At 28.8% G+C, this 21,860-nt stretch overlaps 1 protein-coding gene across 21 annotated transcripts in view; it reads right to left on the bottom strand.

Annotated features, from left to right (window-relative positions):
• The window catches only part of LOC107449053 (ankyrin-1), a 161,002-nt gene that overhangs the window by 8,816 nt on the left and 130,326 nt on the right, over positions 1 to 21,860 (bottom strand). For 16 of the 21 annotated variants that reach the window (XM_016064454.3, XM_071184536.1, XM_071184539.1 and 13 more), the window contains 3 exons: positions 21,518 to 21,739; positions 10,086 to 10,169; positions 7,568 to 8,263 (listed from right to left, as the gene is read on the bottom strand). In XM_016064454.3, coding sequence (XP_015919940.1) covers positions 7,568 to 8,263; positions 10,086 to 10,169; positions 21,518 to 21,739 — 1,002 coding nt within the window. Of the gene's footprint in view, positions 1 to 7,567; positions 8,264 to 10,085; positions 10,170 to 15,122; positions 19,226 to 21,517; positions 21,740 to 21,860 lie in introns of those variants that run through there. The other 5 variants (XM_016064460.3, XM_071184544.1, XM_071184545.1 and 2 more) reach the window with 2 other exon arrangements.

Below are 21,860 nucleotides of genomic sequence, written 5' to 3'. Positions count from 1 at the left end.
GGTTAAAATATCATGTCTCAGATATACACAGGATAAACATTTAAAAATTGGTTACCTATCTGTTTGTAACACATTTTGCATCACTTTTTTCAAAACTACACCTTTTTGAAATCTCTAATAACAGACAAAATTCACCAATTAAGAAATTGTGACCAGTGTAACTTGGAGGAATGCGTGAATTAACATTAAGTAGGACAGGATAAGCTGTATGATGTCAAAAAGTAAACCTAGATACTAATCCATCAAGCAACTTCAAACAGGAATCTATGTTCCATGGCTCAATGCTGAGTGTTGTAAATTTTTGTCACACATGCTAATTTATAGTTACAAATCTTACAGTTAAAAATAAAAACTGATTTATGTTTTAGTAATTTTTAATGCCCAAATGAAATTAAAAAAAAATTATAAATTTTTGTCATTTTCTGTTGTCATGCAGTTTCTTGTTTTAGAATCCTAAATATTAAGAATATGGATAAATATACTAATTCAACTCTCTAATAATTTTGACTTAATACAAATTGCATAGAACTTTTCCTGCTACAAGTTACTCTTTAGTTGAAAAAACACCAGTTTATTTCCTGCAAATGTAATTATGCCAAAAAATAAAAAAATAATCATGGCAAAAAATTTTTTTAAATATAAATTATTGTAAAAACACTTTAAGCTACTGATAAAATGAATTAAATTATTTTTATAAAATAAAGTTTTAATATCTATTAACTGGTACATTATATAATAGCCACATGGCAAAGTGGGGTCGACTGCAGACCCCACTTCCATTTCCTATTCTAATTTCCTCAAAAACAATTGACCTTTCTAATATGTGTTAGTTACCATTCTTTTTATTATTATGCGAAACATCATTAGTCCTATCATAGTTATGAGTAATGATATCTCTCATAATAATTTAAAAATTTGGTTACTAACACACATTAAGGAGAAAATTTTTGAGGAAATATGAATGCAAAATTGAAATTTTGTCCATAATGGATCCCACTTCACAGTGTGAAGTTTAATTTAATATCAATTTACATAGCACTGATAATGTAAATTTATATTTACTTAACGTAAAAAAATCATGTCTCAAACTGGTTTTAGACAAATATGGATTTATTTCAACAATTTTACCTAAATGTAATATAAAAAAATGCAATATTGTAATAAAGCAAGCACGGTCAATTATATCTCACTTGGCCATTCATGTTATTGGAAAAACTTCACAGAACAAAAGTTAAACAACAATGAAAATATGGCACTTAGTTGAAATGAAGGTGCTTTTGCTCCTTAAATCTCAGTTTTATATTTGGTTGATTTTCTTATGAGTAGTATGAGTGTGAATAAAATATTCATTAAGCAATTTTTTCTGGATCATTCCATTATCAATGTGATTATCTTTTTTACCCAATGTAAATATTCGGACCTTTCACGTCTACCTTACAAACCAGTCACACTATCTTTTATTTTATTTTATAACCAGCATGGAACAGCCCACCCAATTTTGAGTTTACGATTTTTAATGTTAACCTACGTAACCTTATAATTTTGAACCCAAACAAGAAGCCAAGGGAACTCCTGGATCAAGCATTGGGACGAACAAGTCTTTGTGGAGGACTTTTTAATGAACTAACCCAAAATTGTTTCACATGGAGAAGAAAACCTACCACTGTTAGCTCAATGACAAGTGGATACTAATACAAGATCGGTCTACAACTGAAGACCTGCCACACGATTTAAAATCCATCATTGAACAGCCAACTCAATTTTAAGTTTACGGTTACTATTGTTTAACTCCGTAGCTTTGTAATTTTGAACTCAATACAGAAGACAGAGTAAATATTGGGAGAAATTTGTCTTCGATGAGGACTTTTTAATAGAAATAACCCACATTTGCATTACATGGAGAAGTAAACTACGGAAACCTCCCACAGTTAGTCTGACAGCAAGGGAACTCAAACTCATGATCACTACTCTCTGTGCTCTACCATTGAGGATATTTTACATCAGCACTATGGTCGGAACAAGTCGGGTGTGGAATTCCTATCAAACAGCCACCGCTGGGATTTGAACCCAAGTCACCTCATTGGGAGGCAAGTACTCTACACTCTGAGCCACCACAGCTCTAGTCATACTATAGTTGAAATCATAGAATGACATAGAATTTAAAAAAACTTATTGATAGTTGGATTTTTTGTTCCTAGTTTACATAAAACATAATGATAGCCAGTAAGTGCTATTAGATCCAATCCTGAATTAAAGACAATACAATACAGATTAGAAGACTATAGCTTAAAATAGTCTTAGAGCTTAAAATTTTTTTTTAATATCAAGCTGCTTAAAAACTAAACAAAATACAATTTTTAAAAAAAATCTATTTGATTCTGTTTTGCGTAGAACATATGAATACATTTTTAATAGCTTCCTTTTTTAAAAAGTAATCAAACATAGTGGCATATTTAATTAATTATTACGGTTTATGAAGATTATTTTTGGTTCCATCCAAACCAAATATAATTGTGTAATCAAGAATGTATGAAATACCAGCACTGTATACAAAGCATGGCAATTTTAGGGAAACTATGAAACATGAAAATCATGGAAAAGAAAAAAAAACATTATTTTCTATGCTTTCTATTTTAAAAAAATATATAAATGAGTTAAAAACCAAAGAAAAATCTTCATTCAATAAATCAATTTTTTTATGAAACACAAATTTTACTACAACTGATTTATTTGGTTATTATTAATAACATCCAATTAAGAAAAACACTGGCGGCAAGATTTTTATACGGTTATTATACTAATTCTAATTATGCTAATTCTGTGATTATGAGTAATATATGGCGATTTCTGAAAATCCATGCCTTTCATATGCAAAACAAAATAAATATAAACCTCTTATTGCACTAAGAAATTACTTTCAACAAATAGTAATGAATCATAACTATATTAATTACAAAAGAATGAAGTAATGAGAGATCATACTCAGCTAATTTATTACTTGGCACTGTATACAACACCTACAAAATAAAATTAGACACCTAGAATCAATCGCTTAAATCATTTCAAACTTGGCTGAAGGATTTTTGGCTTTTCATACATTGCCTAATTTCCTACTTTGTCGGTGTAGACTTGGGCAGCAGATGACAAATCTCAGGCTAATAAGCAAACCTGGACTGATACTACCAGACAGTCTGTCCATGATTTATGAAGAAAATGTGACACAAAGAGAAATATTTCCATGTGGAACACTCTTCACAAAGGCGTTTGCCAAGAGTTTTGACTCAAAAGTTATATATTTTTCTCAGATGAATTCAAAACCAGCAAGATTTCAAATGAATAGAATTCCTCAAAAGCAATAGAATAAAATTTCCAATAAATAAATTACGTTACGTTGCCATAAGTTAGTCATTTAACATCAAATTCAAAAAACAGTGTTCTTTGGAAAATGCATATTCAGAGTTGCCACAGAAAAAAATGAACAATATAGTTATAAAGCATCAAAATAGTTGCCAAAACCATGAAAACAGATGCGTAAATAAGAACAAAAATGTGACCAAAATTTTATTAAATGATTTAATTATCACATACCATGATCTATTTAGTCATGTTGGTAGCAAATATGATAATTTTTATATTAACATTAGTGTTCAAGCACTAAATTTTTATATCAAAAAAATTAGTATATTTGCAGAAAATTAAATAACTTTGAATTACTAGAAATCAAAGTGATTATTCAAATTCGAAATTCTCGCATCATAATATCATATTAAAAATTGAGTTTTTTAAAATCATGAAGAATTTCGTTGAAAAGGCAATTGAGGAACAAAATAGATTTACAATGGAATCTGTGCTAATTGAGCAATTAAATACTCAAATTTGCAATTCAACATTTTTTAAGAAAAAAAATTTCATTGTATTCAGAAGCTACCGTGGGCCAGATTGTCAACCCAATTTATGCTTTTTTTTAAAAAAATTAATAAAAAAAAAACATCCTAAGAGCACAGAAAAGTCTCCCAATAGTCTTCTTTTCCTGAAAATAGTTGCTTTCTTAGGCTTTTCGGGCAAAAAAAGTTGCTATTGTCGCCTAAGTTCGAAAATAGTGGCATTTTAGTCGCCTGTGGCAACCCTGCAAATCACATTTGGGATTAGTAGATAGAAATAACAGGATTAAATAAAATTACCATAGATTCTAAAAGAATAATTAGTGATGTAATCAGGAAATAGTAATAATTAAACATCAGTTTCAAAATAAAATGATGTTTTTTGCTATCTATGAATTATATTTAGGCTGTTTAGATTGAAATAAAGAGAATGGAAAAATTTGGAATATGATGACATGATTTTTTTCAGCAACATAGTTTATTTTTTTCATTTAAATTGCAAATTATTCAAAAACTAATGAAATAATAAGGCTTTACCTGATCCATTCGATCACCATGGGAATACTTCTGGTGATAATTTTGAAACAGAAGCTTGAGAACTGTTTCTTTAAAGGCATTGCTAAGTAAAACTCATAGGATAGAAAGTAACATAATAAGTGATATGCAAGTCATGTCACTTTTAGCATTATTTATTTCTTGTTTTTTACAAGGGATTGTACAGAATATGCATTTGAAAAATTTAGCAATTTTATAAATTGTAATATTCTGTGCATAAAAAATATGCAGAGCATTTTTAGTCAAATATTTTAAAATAAAAAAAAAAGATATAATTGAACTGCTTTAAGTACAATAAAATAACTCACTGAAGGTTCGATGGAAAAATATTTCAGTTTAGTATCTTACTTCTACTAAAATATAATTATTAAAAGTGATAAAAAGTTCAAGAAATGGAAAATTTTAAATATTTTTGTAACTTTGCTAAGCATGAAATTTTTCATTTAATGTGAAAATTCAGTTTAAATTAACACAGATAACAGAGATATAAACAAAATTGAGAGAAAAACGATAAATCTCAGAAAAAAGAATGTATGATTAATTACCATCAAATTTTAAGGGGCAAAATAAAACTTAAAATACATAAAGCTATTAAAGGCTAAAATACATATTTAGCCTTTAAAATGTCAAGAATTTTTTGTTGTTATTAGTGTATTTGCGAAGAGTCAAACTTCTTGATAGGATATGGGATAAAGGCTCACGATCACATTCAAAATCTAACTTGGGGATTATTATACAAGATTATTAATGAAATAAACAAAAGGGTAATTAGACTTAATTGAAAAATTCTATATAAAAATAAGATTAAAAGTGATGCAAAACGTGGTACAAGAAAATCAGTTACTTAAATCAATGATAACAGAAAAAACAAACATTACACAAAATAATACAATATAAAGTTTGAGAATGTAATTTTACATAAGAAAATGAAAACTATCTTTTTTTTAAATAAAATTTAGAAAAACCTCTTCTAATTTTGTTTTCAGTTCCTAATAGTTCCTTAAAATGAGTAAAAGATTTGTACTTACAATAGAAGTAGTAAATTAAGCATTACTTATATATGTATTAATTTTATACTTTTTGAAAAGGAGCACAATTTAAATAATTATTTAATGTTACTTATCTTTCTGTAATAAACTTTTTACAAGAAACTTTGGTATGTTTTTTAGCTATGTCTTTAACACATATTAATATATAAAATTGATATATAAAAGTGATGTATAAAATTAATATATATAAAAGCATTAATTTTAAATATATTAAAAATAATAATAAATCCTCTTAAATGATTAAAGTTACATCATAATATGTGAAGTTCTGATCATTATATCAAAAGACCTTCAAGGCTTTCTTATTTATTTATTTTTTTCCATTATGGTGACTGTAGAATCAAATCAATTCTGCTTAGATCAAACAGAACAAACTAAATTTTTAAAATCATGAGGTATTCCTTTATTACATAAGTCCTTAAAAAAAGAAAAATTATCCGTAAAAAAAAGACATTACTAAGTAATCCTTAAAAGAAGTTAAGTCCTTTTTAAGTTAGATAATCATTGTAAAATGTATATTTAAAAAAAAAAATCTAGATTGATGAATAACATAATTCTAGTAAAAAAAATATTATGTAATAAATACTTCATAAATACAGAAGTAGTGATGAAAAAATAAAAGCAATGATTCAATCTTTGCAAAAAAAGTTCATACTTTTTTGACTAGCTTTTACGAAATGCTGGATTTAAAGCTAATGGAAAATTATGTTATTTATCAACTAAGTGGGTCACAGAAAGATTGATTTTTAAAAGCAATTTTACTTAGTGCTTAAAATCCAGAAAGCTTAAAAGGTTGTAGCAGAAAATAATTAGATTTTAGGCTAGACAAATAACATTTCAAGAAAATAAATAGAACAGAATTAATCTTATATTTCCATTACTTTGAAATGTGAAGCTTCATTCAGCTAACATTTAATACTTTCCTAATAGATAATTTCAGTTTTTTTAAAATTAAAAACACTTATTGCGTAATAAAACATTTTTAAATTTAAATTATACGTTATTGCAATATAAATAAATTTATAATATAAAAGATTTTATTTTTGATTAAAATAAAAAGTTTTTAAAACAGTTTCTCAAATTACAAGAAAAGTTGCTAGCAAAACAGTAACCTGTTATCTAATTGGTTAATGAGATAACAAAAATAAAATTTTTCATATAGATTTGGATGCCCAAGTTAAAATAAAAATTTAAATAATCAAGGCAACAAAACTTTTAAAAAAAGATAGTAACTATGATTCTAAAAATAGTAACTATGATTCTAAAAAAAAAAAGACAAAAAGGAGAAAAGCCACTGAGGCATCTCAAGGTTATGAAACCTAAAAATATTAAGAAAAAAATCCAATAAGGGGGGATAAAGTAAGTTAAACCAAACCTATATTGCTATAAATGTCCATTTTCTTACATGACGTAGAAAAGCAAGATTTGGTCGGTAAACAAACCTCTATAGCCATAACTTCAGCAAATGTCTACATTTTTTTAAAAAAACTAATATTTCTTAATAACTAATACTAGCAATGATTTAAAAAAGGATTTATTCAAAAATATTTATTAATCTATTTACCAGTAAAATTTAAAAAAAAAAAACAATTGTGACAAAAAAAAACTTTTGCTTCAGGCTTTGATTAACAGAAAATTTTGCATTAAAGAAATAGATTATCATGATTTTACTCAAAATATTTACTATTCTATTAATTCTCAAATATTTACTAATCTAATCATTAATAAAATCAAAAAAATATTTAAATTTCTTTTTTGTTTCAGACTATTGTTAACAGAAAATTCTGGAATAATGAAATAGATTATTATACTTTCAGTGCAACATTTTTTTTTTGCTTCAGATTTTTAGTTAACAAAAAATTCTAGAATAATGATATTAAGTTATCATAATTTTAATGCAAATTAAGCAGCAAAAACTAACCTTTAATAAACAACTGAAACAAAAATAAAAAATAAATTGTAATATTCATCAATTCTACAAAAAGAAGTCTCCAGAATACTTTTTGGCATACGTTTTTTTTAAAAAGAAAAAATATGATGGTTGTCATTTCGAGTAAAGAACAAGATAAACACATTCCTCACCATCAGCTTCAATCATCGTTGTATATGATTTTTCTTTAAAGAACTCTACATCTTTGGAAACATCTGTTTCTGATTCATCCCCGAGTCTTTCATCATCAGAAACATGCTTATGATCACCAGGACTCATGCCTTCACTATCACTACATTCGTCTTGATAACTATGCAATTTTTTCTCTTCTTTATCTACTTCACTGATTAAAGAATAAACTTCCTGTTCTACTTTCTCTAATGCAACAGCTGAATGCAATTCAGCTTCTTTTTCTTCCCGCATCGTTTCAGGACTGAGATCCCCGTTGACGATTCCTTCAGCTTTCTCCAATTCAGAGACAATTTGCTCCGCTGATACCGGCTTGTCATTTTTCGTGAAATTGTATAAATAAACAGTTGGTTGCTCAGGCTTTTCTCTTTTTTGAATCTTCTTCCTATTACCTTCATCAGGTTCAAACATCTTGAACTTGTCCTCAAAGCTAATCTGCTCTTGAACAATTTCTCCTTCAGCCATAGGTAGATCGTCCAAAGAGACATCCTGAGCCCACTTTTCCTGAGTGGTGGGCAAAGTGTCTGATGTGAGAGACAACCTTTGGAAGAAGCTCTTCTTTTCAGTAAAACTGAGATCTTCCTGTTCAGAATCTGTCGACTTCTTCTCTTCGTCAGACGATTCCTTCCTTGGAATCTTTCGCAGAGATCGCCGGATACCTGATGTTTAAGAAGGACATCACAATTGAAACAAATACAGTTCTCGAATAAGTGCATAGGTTTCCTTTGTGCCAGTAGCTTCCATGCATTCAAACAAACACTTAAACTTATTTAGTATCCAAGATTATGAAATCAACATGTTCCCTAAACTTCAAATGAACAGTGGGGCATGCACATCCTACATTTTTTTTAACAGAAATGATCATGCAAAAATGTGTGTGAACACCCAATAAATAACAATTACATGCGTATAAATATGATATTTCTTATGGGAACAAAATTATAAATAAATTATATTACAAAACTAAATATTAAAAAATACATTCATAACTCCATCAAAACAGTTTTTAATGCATAAGCAACTTGAAAAAAAATATTTCAGAACTGAACTAAAACAACTCTTGAAACAAAAATACATTTGGTAATCAAAATTTGCATTCAAGCACATAAATTCAATTTGAATACCGAACAAAACACGTACTCTTATGAACATGCTTAACTCTTTAAATTTGAAAATCAGTTTTACCATTGATAGTTTCATTTCTGTTGCCTATTTGTAGATTTAATCATAAAATATGTCACAAATATTTACTAAAAAATTTGTAAAAAAGCCTCAGGGAAAAGATTGAAGTAAATTTTTGGCCCCTAATTAAAAACATTATTCGTAAAAATCATTGCTTAATTTAATAAAGCAACAACAACTAAGCTTATCAACTTGTTCAACTACAACTACCATAATAGTGTAATTTAACAACATGAAAATTGTCTTAAAGCGTAAGTTTATTTAATCATTAATCTCATGCTCCACTTTTCGAAAAAATTCCAACTTCCAAAAAAATACAACTTTAGCAAGTTTAATTCAAAAACATTTTCTGGTGAAAAGGCTTAAAAATAAGAAGTGTAAAGCCCTTCCACAACAACCAGCTGTGGGCCATGGGAATAAACCTCCACAGTTTTGTGACCAATGGCATGATTGTGATAATAATGTGGTCAACATTGTGCACAAGCAGTTTTTAATTCCCAGACAAGCTGGTAACCATTGATCTGAAGCTGGGTAGGATTCAAGCAACCACGGGGGATTGAGTTTCACCTAGCTTTAATTGAATACTCTCATTATTTAGTGCTTATTAGTCACAACACTTACATTTCTATCTAAGTTAGTAATTAGTTTTAAGCATTGTAAATTTGTAAGTATTTACAAACTAATATTTTATTAATTTATTAATTGCTAACATTTGTTTTAAATTAACCTTTGAAAGTGTGATTTGAAACAAATATTTGAAATAAACAAAAGCTTTAACTTACCATATATATGTATTTTGAATAACAATTTTACTATAATTTTTTACGATAATCATCTGATTTCCCTTCCATTTATTAAATTTGGCAATCTGCTACATGGGTCACAAACTTTGTTATAACAAATTAAATATTTATCATAAGAGCACATGTATCAAGAATGTTGTGCAAAACATTCTATAAACCACATTTTAAAATGTCTCACATGAAACAACTTCAAGAAAAGTATGCATTTGCTTAAAATATTTTTCAACACTTGCCACAAACACAGAAAAAAAGAAAATCACAAATTTCGAAATAAATTTTAAAAAAACATACAATCATAAATAGAATGCCCTGCTTTTTTTTAAAAAAAAATCTGTAAATTTTTAATCTGTAATAAAATAATAATTTCATGTAATCAAGCACAATAATAATTAGCATCTAAATTCCATGCATTAAATCAGAAACTTAAGACAGTAAAACATAAAATTAAATTACAAAGAAAATACAGTTTGAAAATTGTGACATGCAACAGACTTACCATCTCCTTCTAATTTTATCGATGTTTCAGTTTTTATTTGTGTAATTTGCCGCACACTACCAGAGTCATCTGTCTCAGTCCATTCTACAGATAAGTTGTAGATAGCTCATTAAGTTGAATTTATTTTTCAAAAGATATGAATATAAAAGCACAAAAAAAATTTCAAAAATTTACAAATTTCAAAAGTCAGAAAAATTCCCAAAATTACTTTATAAGTTTATGAATTATACAAGTCCCTCCATTAAAAAAGCTTAGAAAAGCATATATAATGCATTACCATTGTTTATAATTTTCTAGATTTGATAAAAGTTAAAGCTGAAATAAAAAATTTTAGTTAATATTACATTCACATATTAGAATAACAACAAGGAATGTCAGAGCATTAGAACAAGTGGGATTCTTTTAACTTTATTGCCTTTTTGAAGCATCACCTTTATATTTGATGACTTGTTTACACTTGTGCCCTTAACTACCCTTTGCTATTCTGACATTCCTGATGACAATAATACATAAATGAACTCACCTGGACCATCTAAATCAATTAATTCTTCATCAGTTAAGGAATGAATATCATTATCAGTAACAATCGAGTTTCTCTTCAAATGACGTTGTCGATGACTGTTCTGTGTGACCTCGGAATTGGAAATCTCATCATCCGATAAAGTTTCCATAGTCCAAGAACCTCTCTTGTTGACATTTTTAGGCATTTTAAAATTATTCTTACCTCTGTACCTAAATACATCTTCCAGATCATGGGTTGTGCTAGGTGATTTATTGTCACACAATTCTGGGGTAAAGTCTTCCACATCTGTAAGTTCATCTTCTGCGGGTTCTGATTTTAAAAACTCGAGGCATGTCATTAGAGGGGCTTTAGATTCATCCAATTTTGTAGGTAAAGCCATTCTAACTTCAACTGAAGAAGAAAAGGGATTCATGACATTTAGGTCAGACAGTGTTGTCTGTTTTGAAGAAAATACATCTTTTACAGTCGAAGCAAGATTGGAAACAGACAAGCCAAAAGACAATTTGCGATCTTGTCCTCCTTCCATCAGAGACCCGTTTACCATTTGATTTTTCTTTGAATCAGACTCATCATCAGAAATGTATTCTGCATCAGTATAACATTCCTCCTTGAAAGTTGTACTAGAATGATCAAAACTAGAGGATGATTCTATTTGATGCCTCTTAGAAACACAAGCCATACCGGCAAGATCTATGTTAGGCAAGTTCACATTTTCTGCAATAGATGATTTGTCATCATCAGATAACTCAAACTCTTCAGAAGAGGTAGATTCTATTTTATCACTAAGATCTTTGGTGTAAGGGTAAAACTGCTTGCTTGCAAAAAATCTGGTGTCACAATTATCACTTGAAGTAGAATCAAAAGTTGCTATTTTGGAAACCAACCTATTATTGTAATCAATACTGACAGAGGCCACTTCTGGGTCAGGTACGTCTTTTTTGTCATCCGTATCAGACAGTTGAATATCTTCAAACTCAACTACATTTTCAATAGATTCCTCGGGTGTTGTTTCCATATTTTAAAGCAAAATACTTTCAATTATACAAATAGAATCAGTAGAATTTATGTTGATTCAAGTTTTAGTGTATGATTGAATCTGTAAATATTACCAAAAATTATTTTCAAAATCCTGCCAGAGACATATGAAGGAAATTACTATCAAGTTCGGATTGTAGACTCAAGAAGAAGAAAAAATTACTGTTATAATCTTGATATAAGGCGCAGGATGAAAATTACTGCAGCAGCAGAATTTTATAATAAATTATAAAGATTAGGTTCTGAAACCCACAATAAAACTTAGAATTTTCTAAAAAATATATGAAAAAAATTTAAGGATTAAAACAACTAGGACTTTAAAACAAATCATAAAAGATGTCTTGGGATTGAAAGGTTCATCACTTTTTTAATTCTTAATTCTTATAAAACAAATTAAATTAACATTTTTTTTTTAAATATATAAAATTCAAATTGCAATAAATAAATATATAATTGTAGGGCTATGACTTATGTTTTGCTTCATGTACAGTATATTCTAATCTATCAAACTAGAGAATATTATTAGCAAATAAACTAGTTACAATATTTAAAACAAATCAAATACCTTAATGTTTTTATTTATTTAAAAAAATAATAAGTGTACAGTCAAAATAAATCTGAGTATGTTTAATAAGATGCCCAGTAAAAGAACTTTAAACATAATTATACAATAAATAATACGCTTTTTCTATTTTTTTCTCTCCCTTCAATCTTAATTAGTAAGTAAATAAAACAGTCTGAAAAACTAAATGATTAAGGATGTTAGAAACATCAAATAACCGGTTATACCAGACTACTTTTTTTTTTTTTTAAATTAGGTCATTTTTAGTGCAAATATAAATTTTGAAAATTTTTTTTAAGGGGAAACAAAAGGCTAAAAAAAAATAGTGTAAACCACTGTTTTAAAAATTTTATTTTATGAGGCTTACTTCTTTATTTTTTCCACAACATTTAGAAAAAAAACATGAACAGCTTTAAATAACAAATTAAGATAGGAACAAGTTGATCAGAAATTATTTTAAAAAACCCGCGACTCCCATATGCACACATAACATGTGGAACGTTGAAACATGAATTTTCTTGACTTCGGAAACAGATTCCTCAATATAAAGATAAATTGGAATAAGTTTAAAAGAAACTGATAATTATAGTTATTTTCATGCAACAATATATTATTCCAAAACTATATTGTATATGATCTTAGTAGTACTAAAGAATAAATGAACACAAATATAAACAAAGGATAAGTAAATGTAGCGTAATTTAGAAACAAAGATCAAAGCAAAATGAAATTAAATCAATACGTAAATTAAATGGACTTTTAAAAGTACTTTTAATTTTGAAATAAATGAAATGTATAAGAAATGAAAAATTTCAATGTAATTTGATGGAAGAAGAAATTTCTAAGTCAAATATGCAAATAAGTTAGTTCTTAACATCAATTTCCGATTAGCAATCGAACATTTTTAAGTAAAAATTTTTATAGCAAAAATGCTGAGAAGCCAAAAAACTGAAACAAAATTATAAGTCTGAATGAGGAGTAATTAGAGGACATCCCTAAATTCAAATTATTGCATGTTTGTGATTTTAAGACCTATTAAATTTTATCGTTATTAAATAAAATTAAAAAACGATATAAGCATTCCGAAATGAACAAAACTATAGAATAAAAAATTTTTAAATAAAAACCTAAATTAAATTATTTTAATACAACTTATTAAAATAAATTAATAAAAATTATTAAAAGGATTGATAGCAATTTAAAAATGGAGCAATACTACTTTATTACTTTTTTTTTAAATAATGCAAACTTATGTGAAAACTAGAAATATTTATCTAAAACAAAAATTATACAAAATTGAAGGCACTGAGGGGGAAAAAAAACTTTCGTTACGCAGACAGAAGAAGGGCAGCCCAGCCTCTTCGCGCAGGGAAAATAAATAAATAAAAAAAGACCGCCTGTATAATTTATGAAAATAATTGTAAATGAAACCAAAATAACACTTGATGTTGAGCCCGTCACAACTGCAATGATCACAGATCATTTTAGGTACAAAATAATGGTTTTGTTATAACAATACAATAAAGTTACAATATTTAACTGTTATATCAGACATATTTTGGAGTTTGGCAAAGGCATTGTCAGAAACTTTTATTTTAAAAAAAAGTAAAGTCGTATTATGGGAGAAAGGTTTTCATTTCCATTTTTAAAAAAATGCGATGTGAGAGACAACTGCTGTCATAAGCCAAAGGGTCAAATTCCTGGTATGTATGATGAAAACGATATAATATGATGATTTAAGATGAAAAGAAAAGTAAAATGATAGAAGTAATAAACGAATCTGTAAAAAGAGTGGGGTTAATTAAAAAAACATTCGATTCAATACTGATTCAGCAATAATTCGTTCTGCAGAGGTAAAGGAGAAGATAAAGAAGGGGTTCTGTTTTTCACAACAACTCCTTTTCATTTGGAACATATTTCGGATTTCACTTTTTCAATCTGGTTTTTCTTATTTTTTATAGTGAAAGAAATTTTTAAAAATCCAAGCGATTCTTTTAAAATTGCATGTTCATCAAAATAGTATATTCTGAATAAAAAATATCAAGACAGAATACAAAAAATCAAGACAAATAGGTACAGAATATTTTAAATCAGGAATATCAGGAAAACAACAAACTCTGGGTTATACATAAAATTCTTCCAGATACCAATTTCAGATTAATATTTTCTACAAAGAGAAAACATTTGTTCATGTTTTTCGTAAGTGTAATATGCATCCTTATGTTGAATTCATTTATATTAATTTCAAGAATATGAAGTCCTGAAATGAAATAATGAGCCATAATTTCGTTTTAACCATCAATAAAATTCATTCCAAATAATTATTCCATTATTTTTTATTCCATATAATAGAACTAGTGTAAACATCGGATACATGTACTGAAGGAATTTCTCATCGCGTATCAATTTTACATAATTTTGTGAGTAATTAACTGATAATTTAGATAAAGCTCCAGCTATTAAATATAACTAAATTGTTGTATTAATAAAATATATTTATAAATAGTTTTTTAATGAAAGCTAAGAAATATTTGTGAACTTTGAAGTTAAAAAGAAATTCTGACTTTAATAAAAAAATTATTTCCTACACTTATGGATTTTAAGAAATTGAAAGCTCATATGAAATGTAAAATACATAACAAAATATTTATGAAACTCAATTTTTCTCATTATTGCAATTATTATTATTGAAAAAGCTACTCAATATTATTGCAGTAGCTTCACGTCTACAAATAAATTTGAAAGATAAAGCACTTAAGAAACTAGTGCTTTCCATTTTATGAAAAGAAGCCAAGGAAGAAAAAAACATTTGAATCATGGATAATTCAGCCATGGCTATGTATGCTTTAGCAAGAGATTTCACAAATTTAGTTCACATTTTATAGAAAACACGAGCACATAATAACTTAAGCCAGGCTAGTTTTAAAAAAATTTAATGACACATTATAAACAATCAATGAATGAATGGTCTACACAGAACATATAAATTACAAAAATGAGTTCAATTACACAATGAAGGAAATGTTTCTAATATATTATCAAGTTATTTTTTCTTTTTTTGATTTTCAGAGGAAGTTCCTTGAGGATCTTCAGATTCCTGCATGCTTTCAATAACAGAATGCATCATTTTAGTATAAGATAAAAGTTCATCAATAATTCCAGGAGTAACATCAACATTTCCAGATGTTCCAGGAATATTACTTGAAAAAGAACAAACTTCATCAGAAGAACCAAATTCAGGAGGAGGTGGTATTATAGATGACTGCATATCCATTCCATTATCAACACTTCCTGCATGGAATCCATTACCCACCGATTCATCTTTTTTAGAAATCTGAAGTGAGGAGTCAGTACTTAGGCTTGTAGAATCATCACTAAAGTCAACTAGGGTCTTTAAAAATGCTTGGCCTACAACACCAGCGGGCATGGATTTTTTAGTTGATTGTGACTGCGAAATTGGAGTTTCTTCCGACTGATCTGTGAGGGTTTTCAAAAATGCCAGTCCAATTACTGATGCTGGTATCGAAGCTTGTGTTTCTGGTTCAGGTTGGACAACATTTTCAGCCTCTGAAGTCAAAGTTTTCAAAAATGCTTGGCCTAAAACTTGAGAAGGGATAACAGTTTCTTTTTTTCCATCCTTACTTGTAACAGTTTGGTCAGAAGAGCTCAAGTCTAGAGATTTACTGCCTTCGCCCGCAAGAGATTTTAAGAAAACTTGTCCTAACACATTAGCGGGTATTGGTTTGTCAACAACTTCCTTACTAGCAGGTGTTGCTTCCAATAATGTTTTCAGAAATGCTTGACCTACAACCTGTGATGGAATTGACTCAGTCTTTTCACTCATTTTACTTTCTTCAGCAATAAGTGATTGAAGAAAAGTCTGACCAACTACAGAAGAAGGTATAGAAGGTATATTAGTAGATTGAGTCTCATCTTTAGCCGACTCACAAACTCCATAATTCTTATCAGTTTTACTAATTGTAGTTTCTTTTCCAATGAGTGTTTTTAAAAAGGATTGCCCCAAAACTGAGGCAGGAATAGTTTTTTCCTGAGTCTCATCAGAACTAGGTTGCTGCAATAAAGATTTGAGAAAAGTCTGGCCAATAACAGGTGCAGGAATACTTTGAGATTGAGAAGCAGGAGTTGGGTCAGCACTGAGGGTTTTAAGAAATGCTAGACCAATCACTGAGGCCGGAATGGGTACATCGTTTTTAGATTCCTGAGCCGGTTCCTCTTGAATTAGAGTTTTTAAGAATGATTGACCAATAACTGTGGATGGAACAGTTTTGCTAGAATCTGCAGGCTTTTTTCCTGTTTCAGGTTGGTGTGAAGTTTGACTTTCAATGAGCGATTTTAGAAATGCTTGACCAATAACAGGAGCTGGGATCTCTTTTGTACTTTCGTCTGAAGGCTTAGAACAGGATTCACTTTCAAGAAGGTTTTTGAGGAATGATTGGCCAATTACAGTGGCTGGTACAGTTTTAGTAGTATCTGAAGATTTTTCCCCTGTTTCAAGTTGCTGCAAAGTTTGACTTTCAATCAATGACTTTAGAAATGCCTGACCAATGACAGGAGCTGGTATCTCTTTTGTACCCTCATCAGAAGGCTTAGAACAGGTTTCACTTTCAAGTAGGTTTTTTAGGAATGACTGACCAATAACAGGAGCAGGAATTACATTTTTCTCGCCACTACTTTCAATTTCAGTTTCTCTTAATAATGTGCTTAAAAACGACTGCCCAATGACAGCTGCAGGCAATGGTTTTGAAGTAATATCTATAGCAGGTTTTGGATTGTCTTTAGCTACAGTTTCATCGACAACAGTTACAGGATGTGCATAATGTATATTTGGATTTTCAGCAACAGCTGATTGTTCCAATAAATTTTTCAAGAATGATTGGCCAATAACAGTAGCCGGTACACTACTTGATGAACTTTGCTTTTCAGGAGATACTGCAACTTTGCTTATCGTTGTTTCATTGGTATCTTTAGATCCAACTAGAAGAGATTTTAAAAATGTCTGGCCAAGCACTTCAGATGGAATAGGTTTAGGAGTTTCTCTTTTTTCAACATGTTGTTGAGTATCAACTAAAGTTTTTAAGAATGCCTGCCCAATCACAGAGCTTGGAATAGTTTGCTCTGAAGGAGGATTTTCAGACTCTTGTACCTGCTGAGATTTAGAATTATCAGCTTTCATATTTGACTGGCTTTCTAATAGGTTTTTCAAAAATGACTGTCCTATTACTGATGCAGGTAATGGTTGTTCATCAGACTCAGAAGATGTAACAGTTTCAACTAAAGATTTCAAAAATGAAAGTCCCACAACAGAGGAAGGGACTGCTTTCGCTTCTGAACTGCTTCCATGATATTTGTCTTTTTGATCTGCAAGATTATCAAGAAATGCTTGACCAATAACAGAAGCTGGGAATTTTTCACCTGAACTTTCCCCAATATCAGTTCGCTTTTGAAGAGTAGTCAAAAAATCAAATCCCACAACATTAGCAGGAATGGTAGAACTAGATGTTGAAGATTTTTCACTTTCAGTTTCCTTTTTCTTAGGATCAGGTTTCTTAACATCTTTATCAAATTCTTTATCTTTATTTAAACTTTCAAAATTTGACTGAATATCATGCTCAAACAGTTGTCTCAGATAAGGCTTGTTATTATTATTTTGATTACTAGGTGTTTGAGATGAAGTTGATGTAGGAACTTCTTGTGAAGTAGATGGGTTAGAACTGCTACTACTTTGAGATGAAGAATCCTTTCCAGTTTTAGACACTTTACCAGAACTTTTAGAATCAGTATCCATATCTTGAGGAGCTTTACTTTCAAAACCAAGCGGACTACCTTTAATTTTATTTTTAAACGATTTATTAAACTTGATTTCAGGTCTATCAAACTCTGGCCAGTCGATAGCAGTTAACTTCACTTTCTTACTTTGAGGCTTGAAGGACTTTTGTATCTGTTGATTTTTAACTGCAACCTCAGTACAAGTATGAGGTTTACATTTTTCACCAATATTAGACATTTTAGAGTCTGAAAAGTTTTCAAATTTAATATTTTCTTTGTTCCAAACAACACCTTTAGAAATGAATTTATTTTTAATATTTAATATATCATCATCTAAATATATCACTGGTCTTTCCACAGCCACATTACCAGATAAATCTGAATTGAAAGAATGCAATTGCCTGACAGATGGTGTGCCAAAACTAGTATTTTCTGGATGTGAGACATAAGTTCTGTCATTAAAACCAAATTCATGACTTAAATTATTAGAAAGACTCTGATTCAAAACTTCTTTGTTCTCAAATTTTACAGAAGCATTGCGATTTGTAGCCAGCACAGTTGTATTTTTAGATACTTCACTTTTAATTGTTTTAGATGGAATATTTTTGACAGAGTTTTCGTCAGAAATAAAATTGGTCTGATTTAATTCCCGGACTGCACAATTTTTATTATCAGCCGCACACATTTTTTTCAAGTTTGTTAAATAATTTTTTTGTGAGTATGCTTTCAGTGGTTCCTTTTTAGTAAAATAAAATCCAATGACATCAACGGCCTTCAATTTTACTGATTGAGAATTATCGCACGCCTGATAAGAGTTGGCTTGAGCATTAGGTTTGTAGGGTTTAACTTTGTATTTTTCATAAATAGTGAATTCAGCTAGTCTAGCAAGAGGAGCTGGTCTGATGCTTTCTGGACCTCTTTGCATAATAGCCCATTCATAAGTGTCAGTCCAAAAAGGCTCAAAAGCATCCTTAAGTTTCAAATTTTGATATTTCTTTCTAACATTTAACTTGTGTGGTGCATCTGGTGGCCATGATTTTCTTCTTGTGACTATTTTCCTCTTTCTAGAAGAAGATGGAGCAGTCATTGACCAAGAACTAGCATCAGATGCCATTACTCTTTTATTCATGCAAATTGAAATGGTCTTTCTTGACTTAAATGCCTTGTAGTTAGAAAATGGATCAGATGAAGTCTTGTAAACATATTTCTTGAAATCAGGATGTCTACCATAGGCTAAAAATTGATATAAACAGTATTATAAGGCGAATTTGGCATTAACTGACCATGCCAAGCAATCGATGCAGCAACAAACCAACTAGAGGATTAGGGCTGGGTTGATGGCACTAACAATAAACAAAATGTTGAGAAAAGGAAATAACCATGCAAATCCACACCATGCGATTTCAAAAATTTTTGTAGTTTCACACAAGTCGTCATAAATGATGGGATTCCAGTATATGAATTGAAAAAAATCCTTTCATTAACTAAACTTTCATAACTTAGTTGATTATGAAAGTATATAATAATGAAAATAATCCATATACATATATATACATAAAGTTTTTTTTTTTTTTTTAAGTATTTAAAATTTGTCAGTTTTTACACATATTGTTAATGTTTAATGAATATTTCCAAAATATATTTTCTTGTTGAATATTCAGCTGAATATTGAGTTGCTGAATATTTGCTTTTTAGGCAATAATTTCTTAAAATTAGTTTGAATTTCATTTGTAAAATTTCCTTTATAATAATATCAATTACTATACACAAATATAAGTGAAAAACCATTTTTGTACTATCAAATAAAAAGATCACAATATATGTTTGATAAAAACATAATTCATGATTTTATGAATAATATATTAAAAACTAAGTTTTTAAAAGTAATATAAAAAAAGCAATTTCCACTAACTAAATAATTATAGATTAAACACTAAGGTCGATTTTTTTCCTTCAGAAAATTAGATTAGTTTAGATTAAAACTGTGAAAAATTTTTATTTGTATCTTTCCATATTGGTATTGAAAAAAATTATTATTTTAAAGCATTTTATCTATGGCCAACTATGCAGATGCTGTGAGTGCAAAATTCTGGTTACATTAACGATATTACTTCAATGAAAAATATGTCAACATCACAAATGTAATAAATGCAGATTTTCGATATATATTTTACAGCAGTAATTAAAATAGTAATACAACAGAAATGTTTACATTTTATTTTAAATTTCCACTGCAACACTTGCCTGGTTGGCCATGGTTAAATAAATTAATATATAAGTGAAACTGAGCATAGATATTAGTGTAAGGAGCTAACAAAAAGTCTCAAAAGCTGTTAGTTTTGATACAATCAATCAGTAAAATAAGCACGAAAATAATCATGCATAAAAAATTTATTTAAGAAATTATTAGCAGAGAAGCACATATAAATTCCTCCTTGTCATTTTATCAGATAGTAATTTCCTTCAAAATATATTCGAGTAAATCACAAAAGTGTTAATAATTAACATAAAAAGTCTATTTAAAGATAAATGAATAAACAGATCATATACCTAGAACTCCTTAAGCAACAAATTACTGCATATCTTTGTGACCAATATTTCTTAGAATTGTATTTTTTATTATATATTTAAAAAAAATTAAAACTTAAGATTTGAAAAAATTGACACCTCTTTTTTATTGACCAAAAACTTAATATATCAACATAAATTATAAAAAATTAATTATAAGACAAACCGTGACTTTTGAAACACTGTGTGAATCTAATTATGCATTATAACCTTAAATCTATTATTTAAAATTATAGATTAATTTTTATATTGATAATTATTTCACAATTCAAATAAAACTAATTTTCTTGAAATTTTATTTCACATCATAAAAATATTGCTTCAATAATTCCTACCAGTACAAAAGTTAATTATTTTGAGATGAATTCAAAGCGTTTAAAACGATTATGGCGTGTGAAATTAAAATATAATTATTACTATTTATTTCAATTTCTTTAGGAGGTTTAAAATAATAAGAAAAAACTGTTAACACCTTGTTGGCCGCAATTTTACACAGAAACTATGTCAAATGAGTTAACCTGCCACCGATCAATGACAATGTGTTAAGAAATATTGGCCTAATAATCAATTAAATAACATTAAACAAAACCATCAGATCAAAAGCAAAGAATAATAAAACTTTTATCAAAAAACAGAGAAAAAGAAAACAAATTTATCCTCACCTTCACAGTCGAAATGACTTTTAGTCAGTTATGAAACGTAAGCATAAATAATCTTTGCTAAGCTAACAGAAAGAAATTAACTTAAAGGGCTTCTCTAAAAAGGATTAGTAGAAGACTGGACTACTGCCAGATGACACACAAGGGAGAAAAGGGGAAATAAAAAGACTCAAATAATCAATCAATACTGAAGTTTATTTTAAACAGCCGTTAAAAAATTCTCATAACAAATGACAATAAAGGTATTATATGTGCTTGTCTGAATATACTAATATTAAAAAATAAATTGTTAAATTACCTTTCTTATCAACATGTGTTTCTCCTTGAGACTTATCCTCAAATGAAGATGCCTCCATTTCAGCATTAGCTTCGCTTGAAAAAGTGGCAGCAGTTTGCTCTGACCTATCTTCTTCGTGCATACTTGTGTCTGACATTTGTCCATTAGTAAGATGTTGTGTGAAAGATTCTGACATTGTAGTAGGAACAGTTTGAACTAATGTTTCTGGCCCATCTTCAAAACCTTGAAACAATAATTTTTTTGCACTTAATTTTTAATACATTTGAACTCGCTAATGAACTCATTTATAAGTCACTTATGAACTCTAATATAACTCACTTATGAAGTCGCTTTAATCAATTCT

This window comes from Parasteatoda tepidariorum, chromosome 8 (assembly GCF_043381705.1).
Source record: "Parasteatoda tepidariorum isolate YZ-2023 chromosome 8, CAS_Ptep_4.0, whole genome shotgun sequence".
NCBI lineage: Eukaryota > Metazoa > Arthropoda > Arachnida > Araneae > Theridiidae > Parasteatoda > Parasteatoda tepidariorum.
Note: the sequence above shows the minus strand (reverse complement) of the source record. Positions and strands in the feature narration are given on the sequence as shown.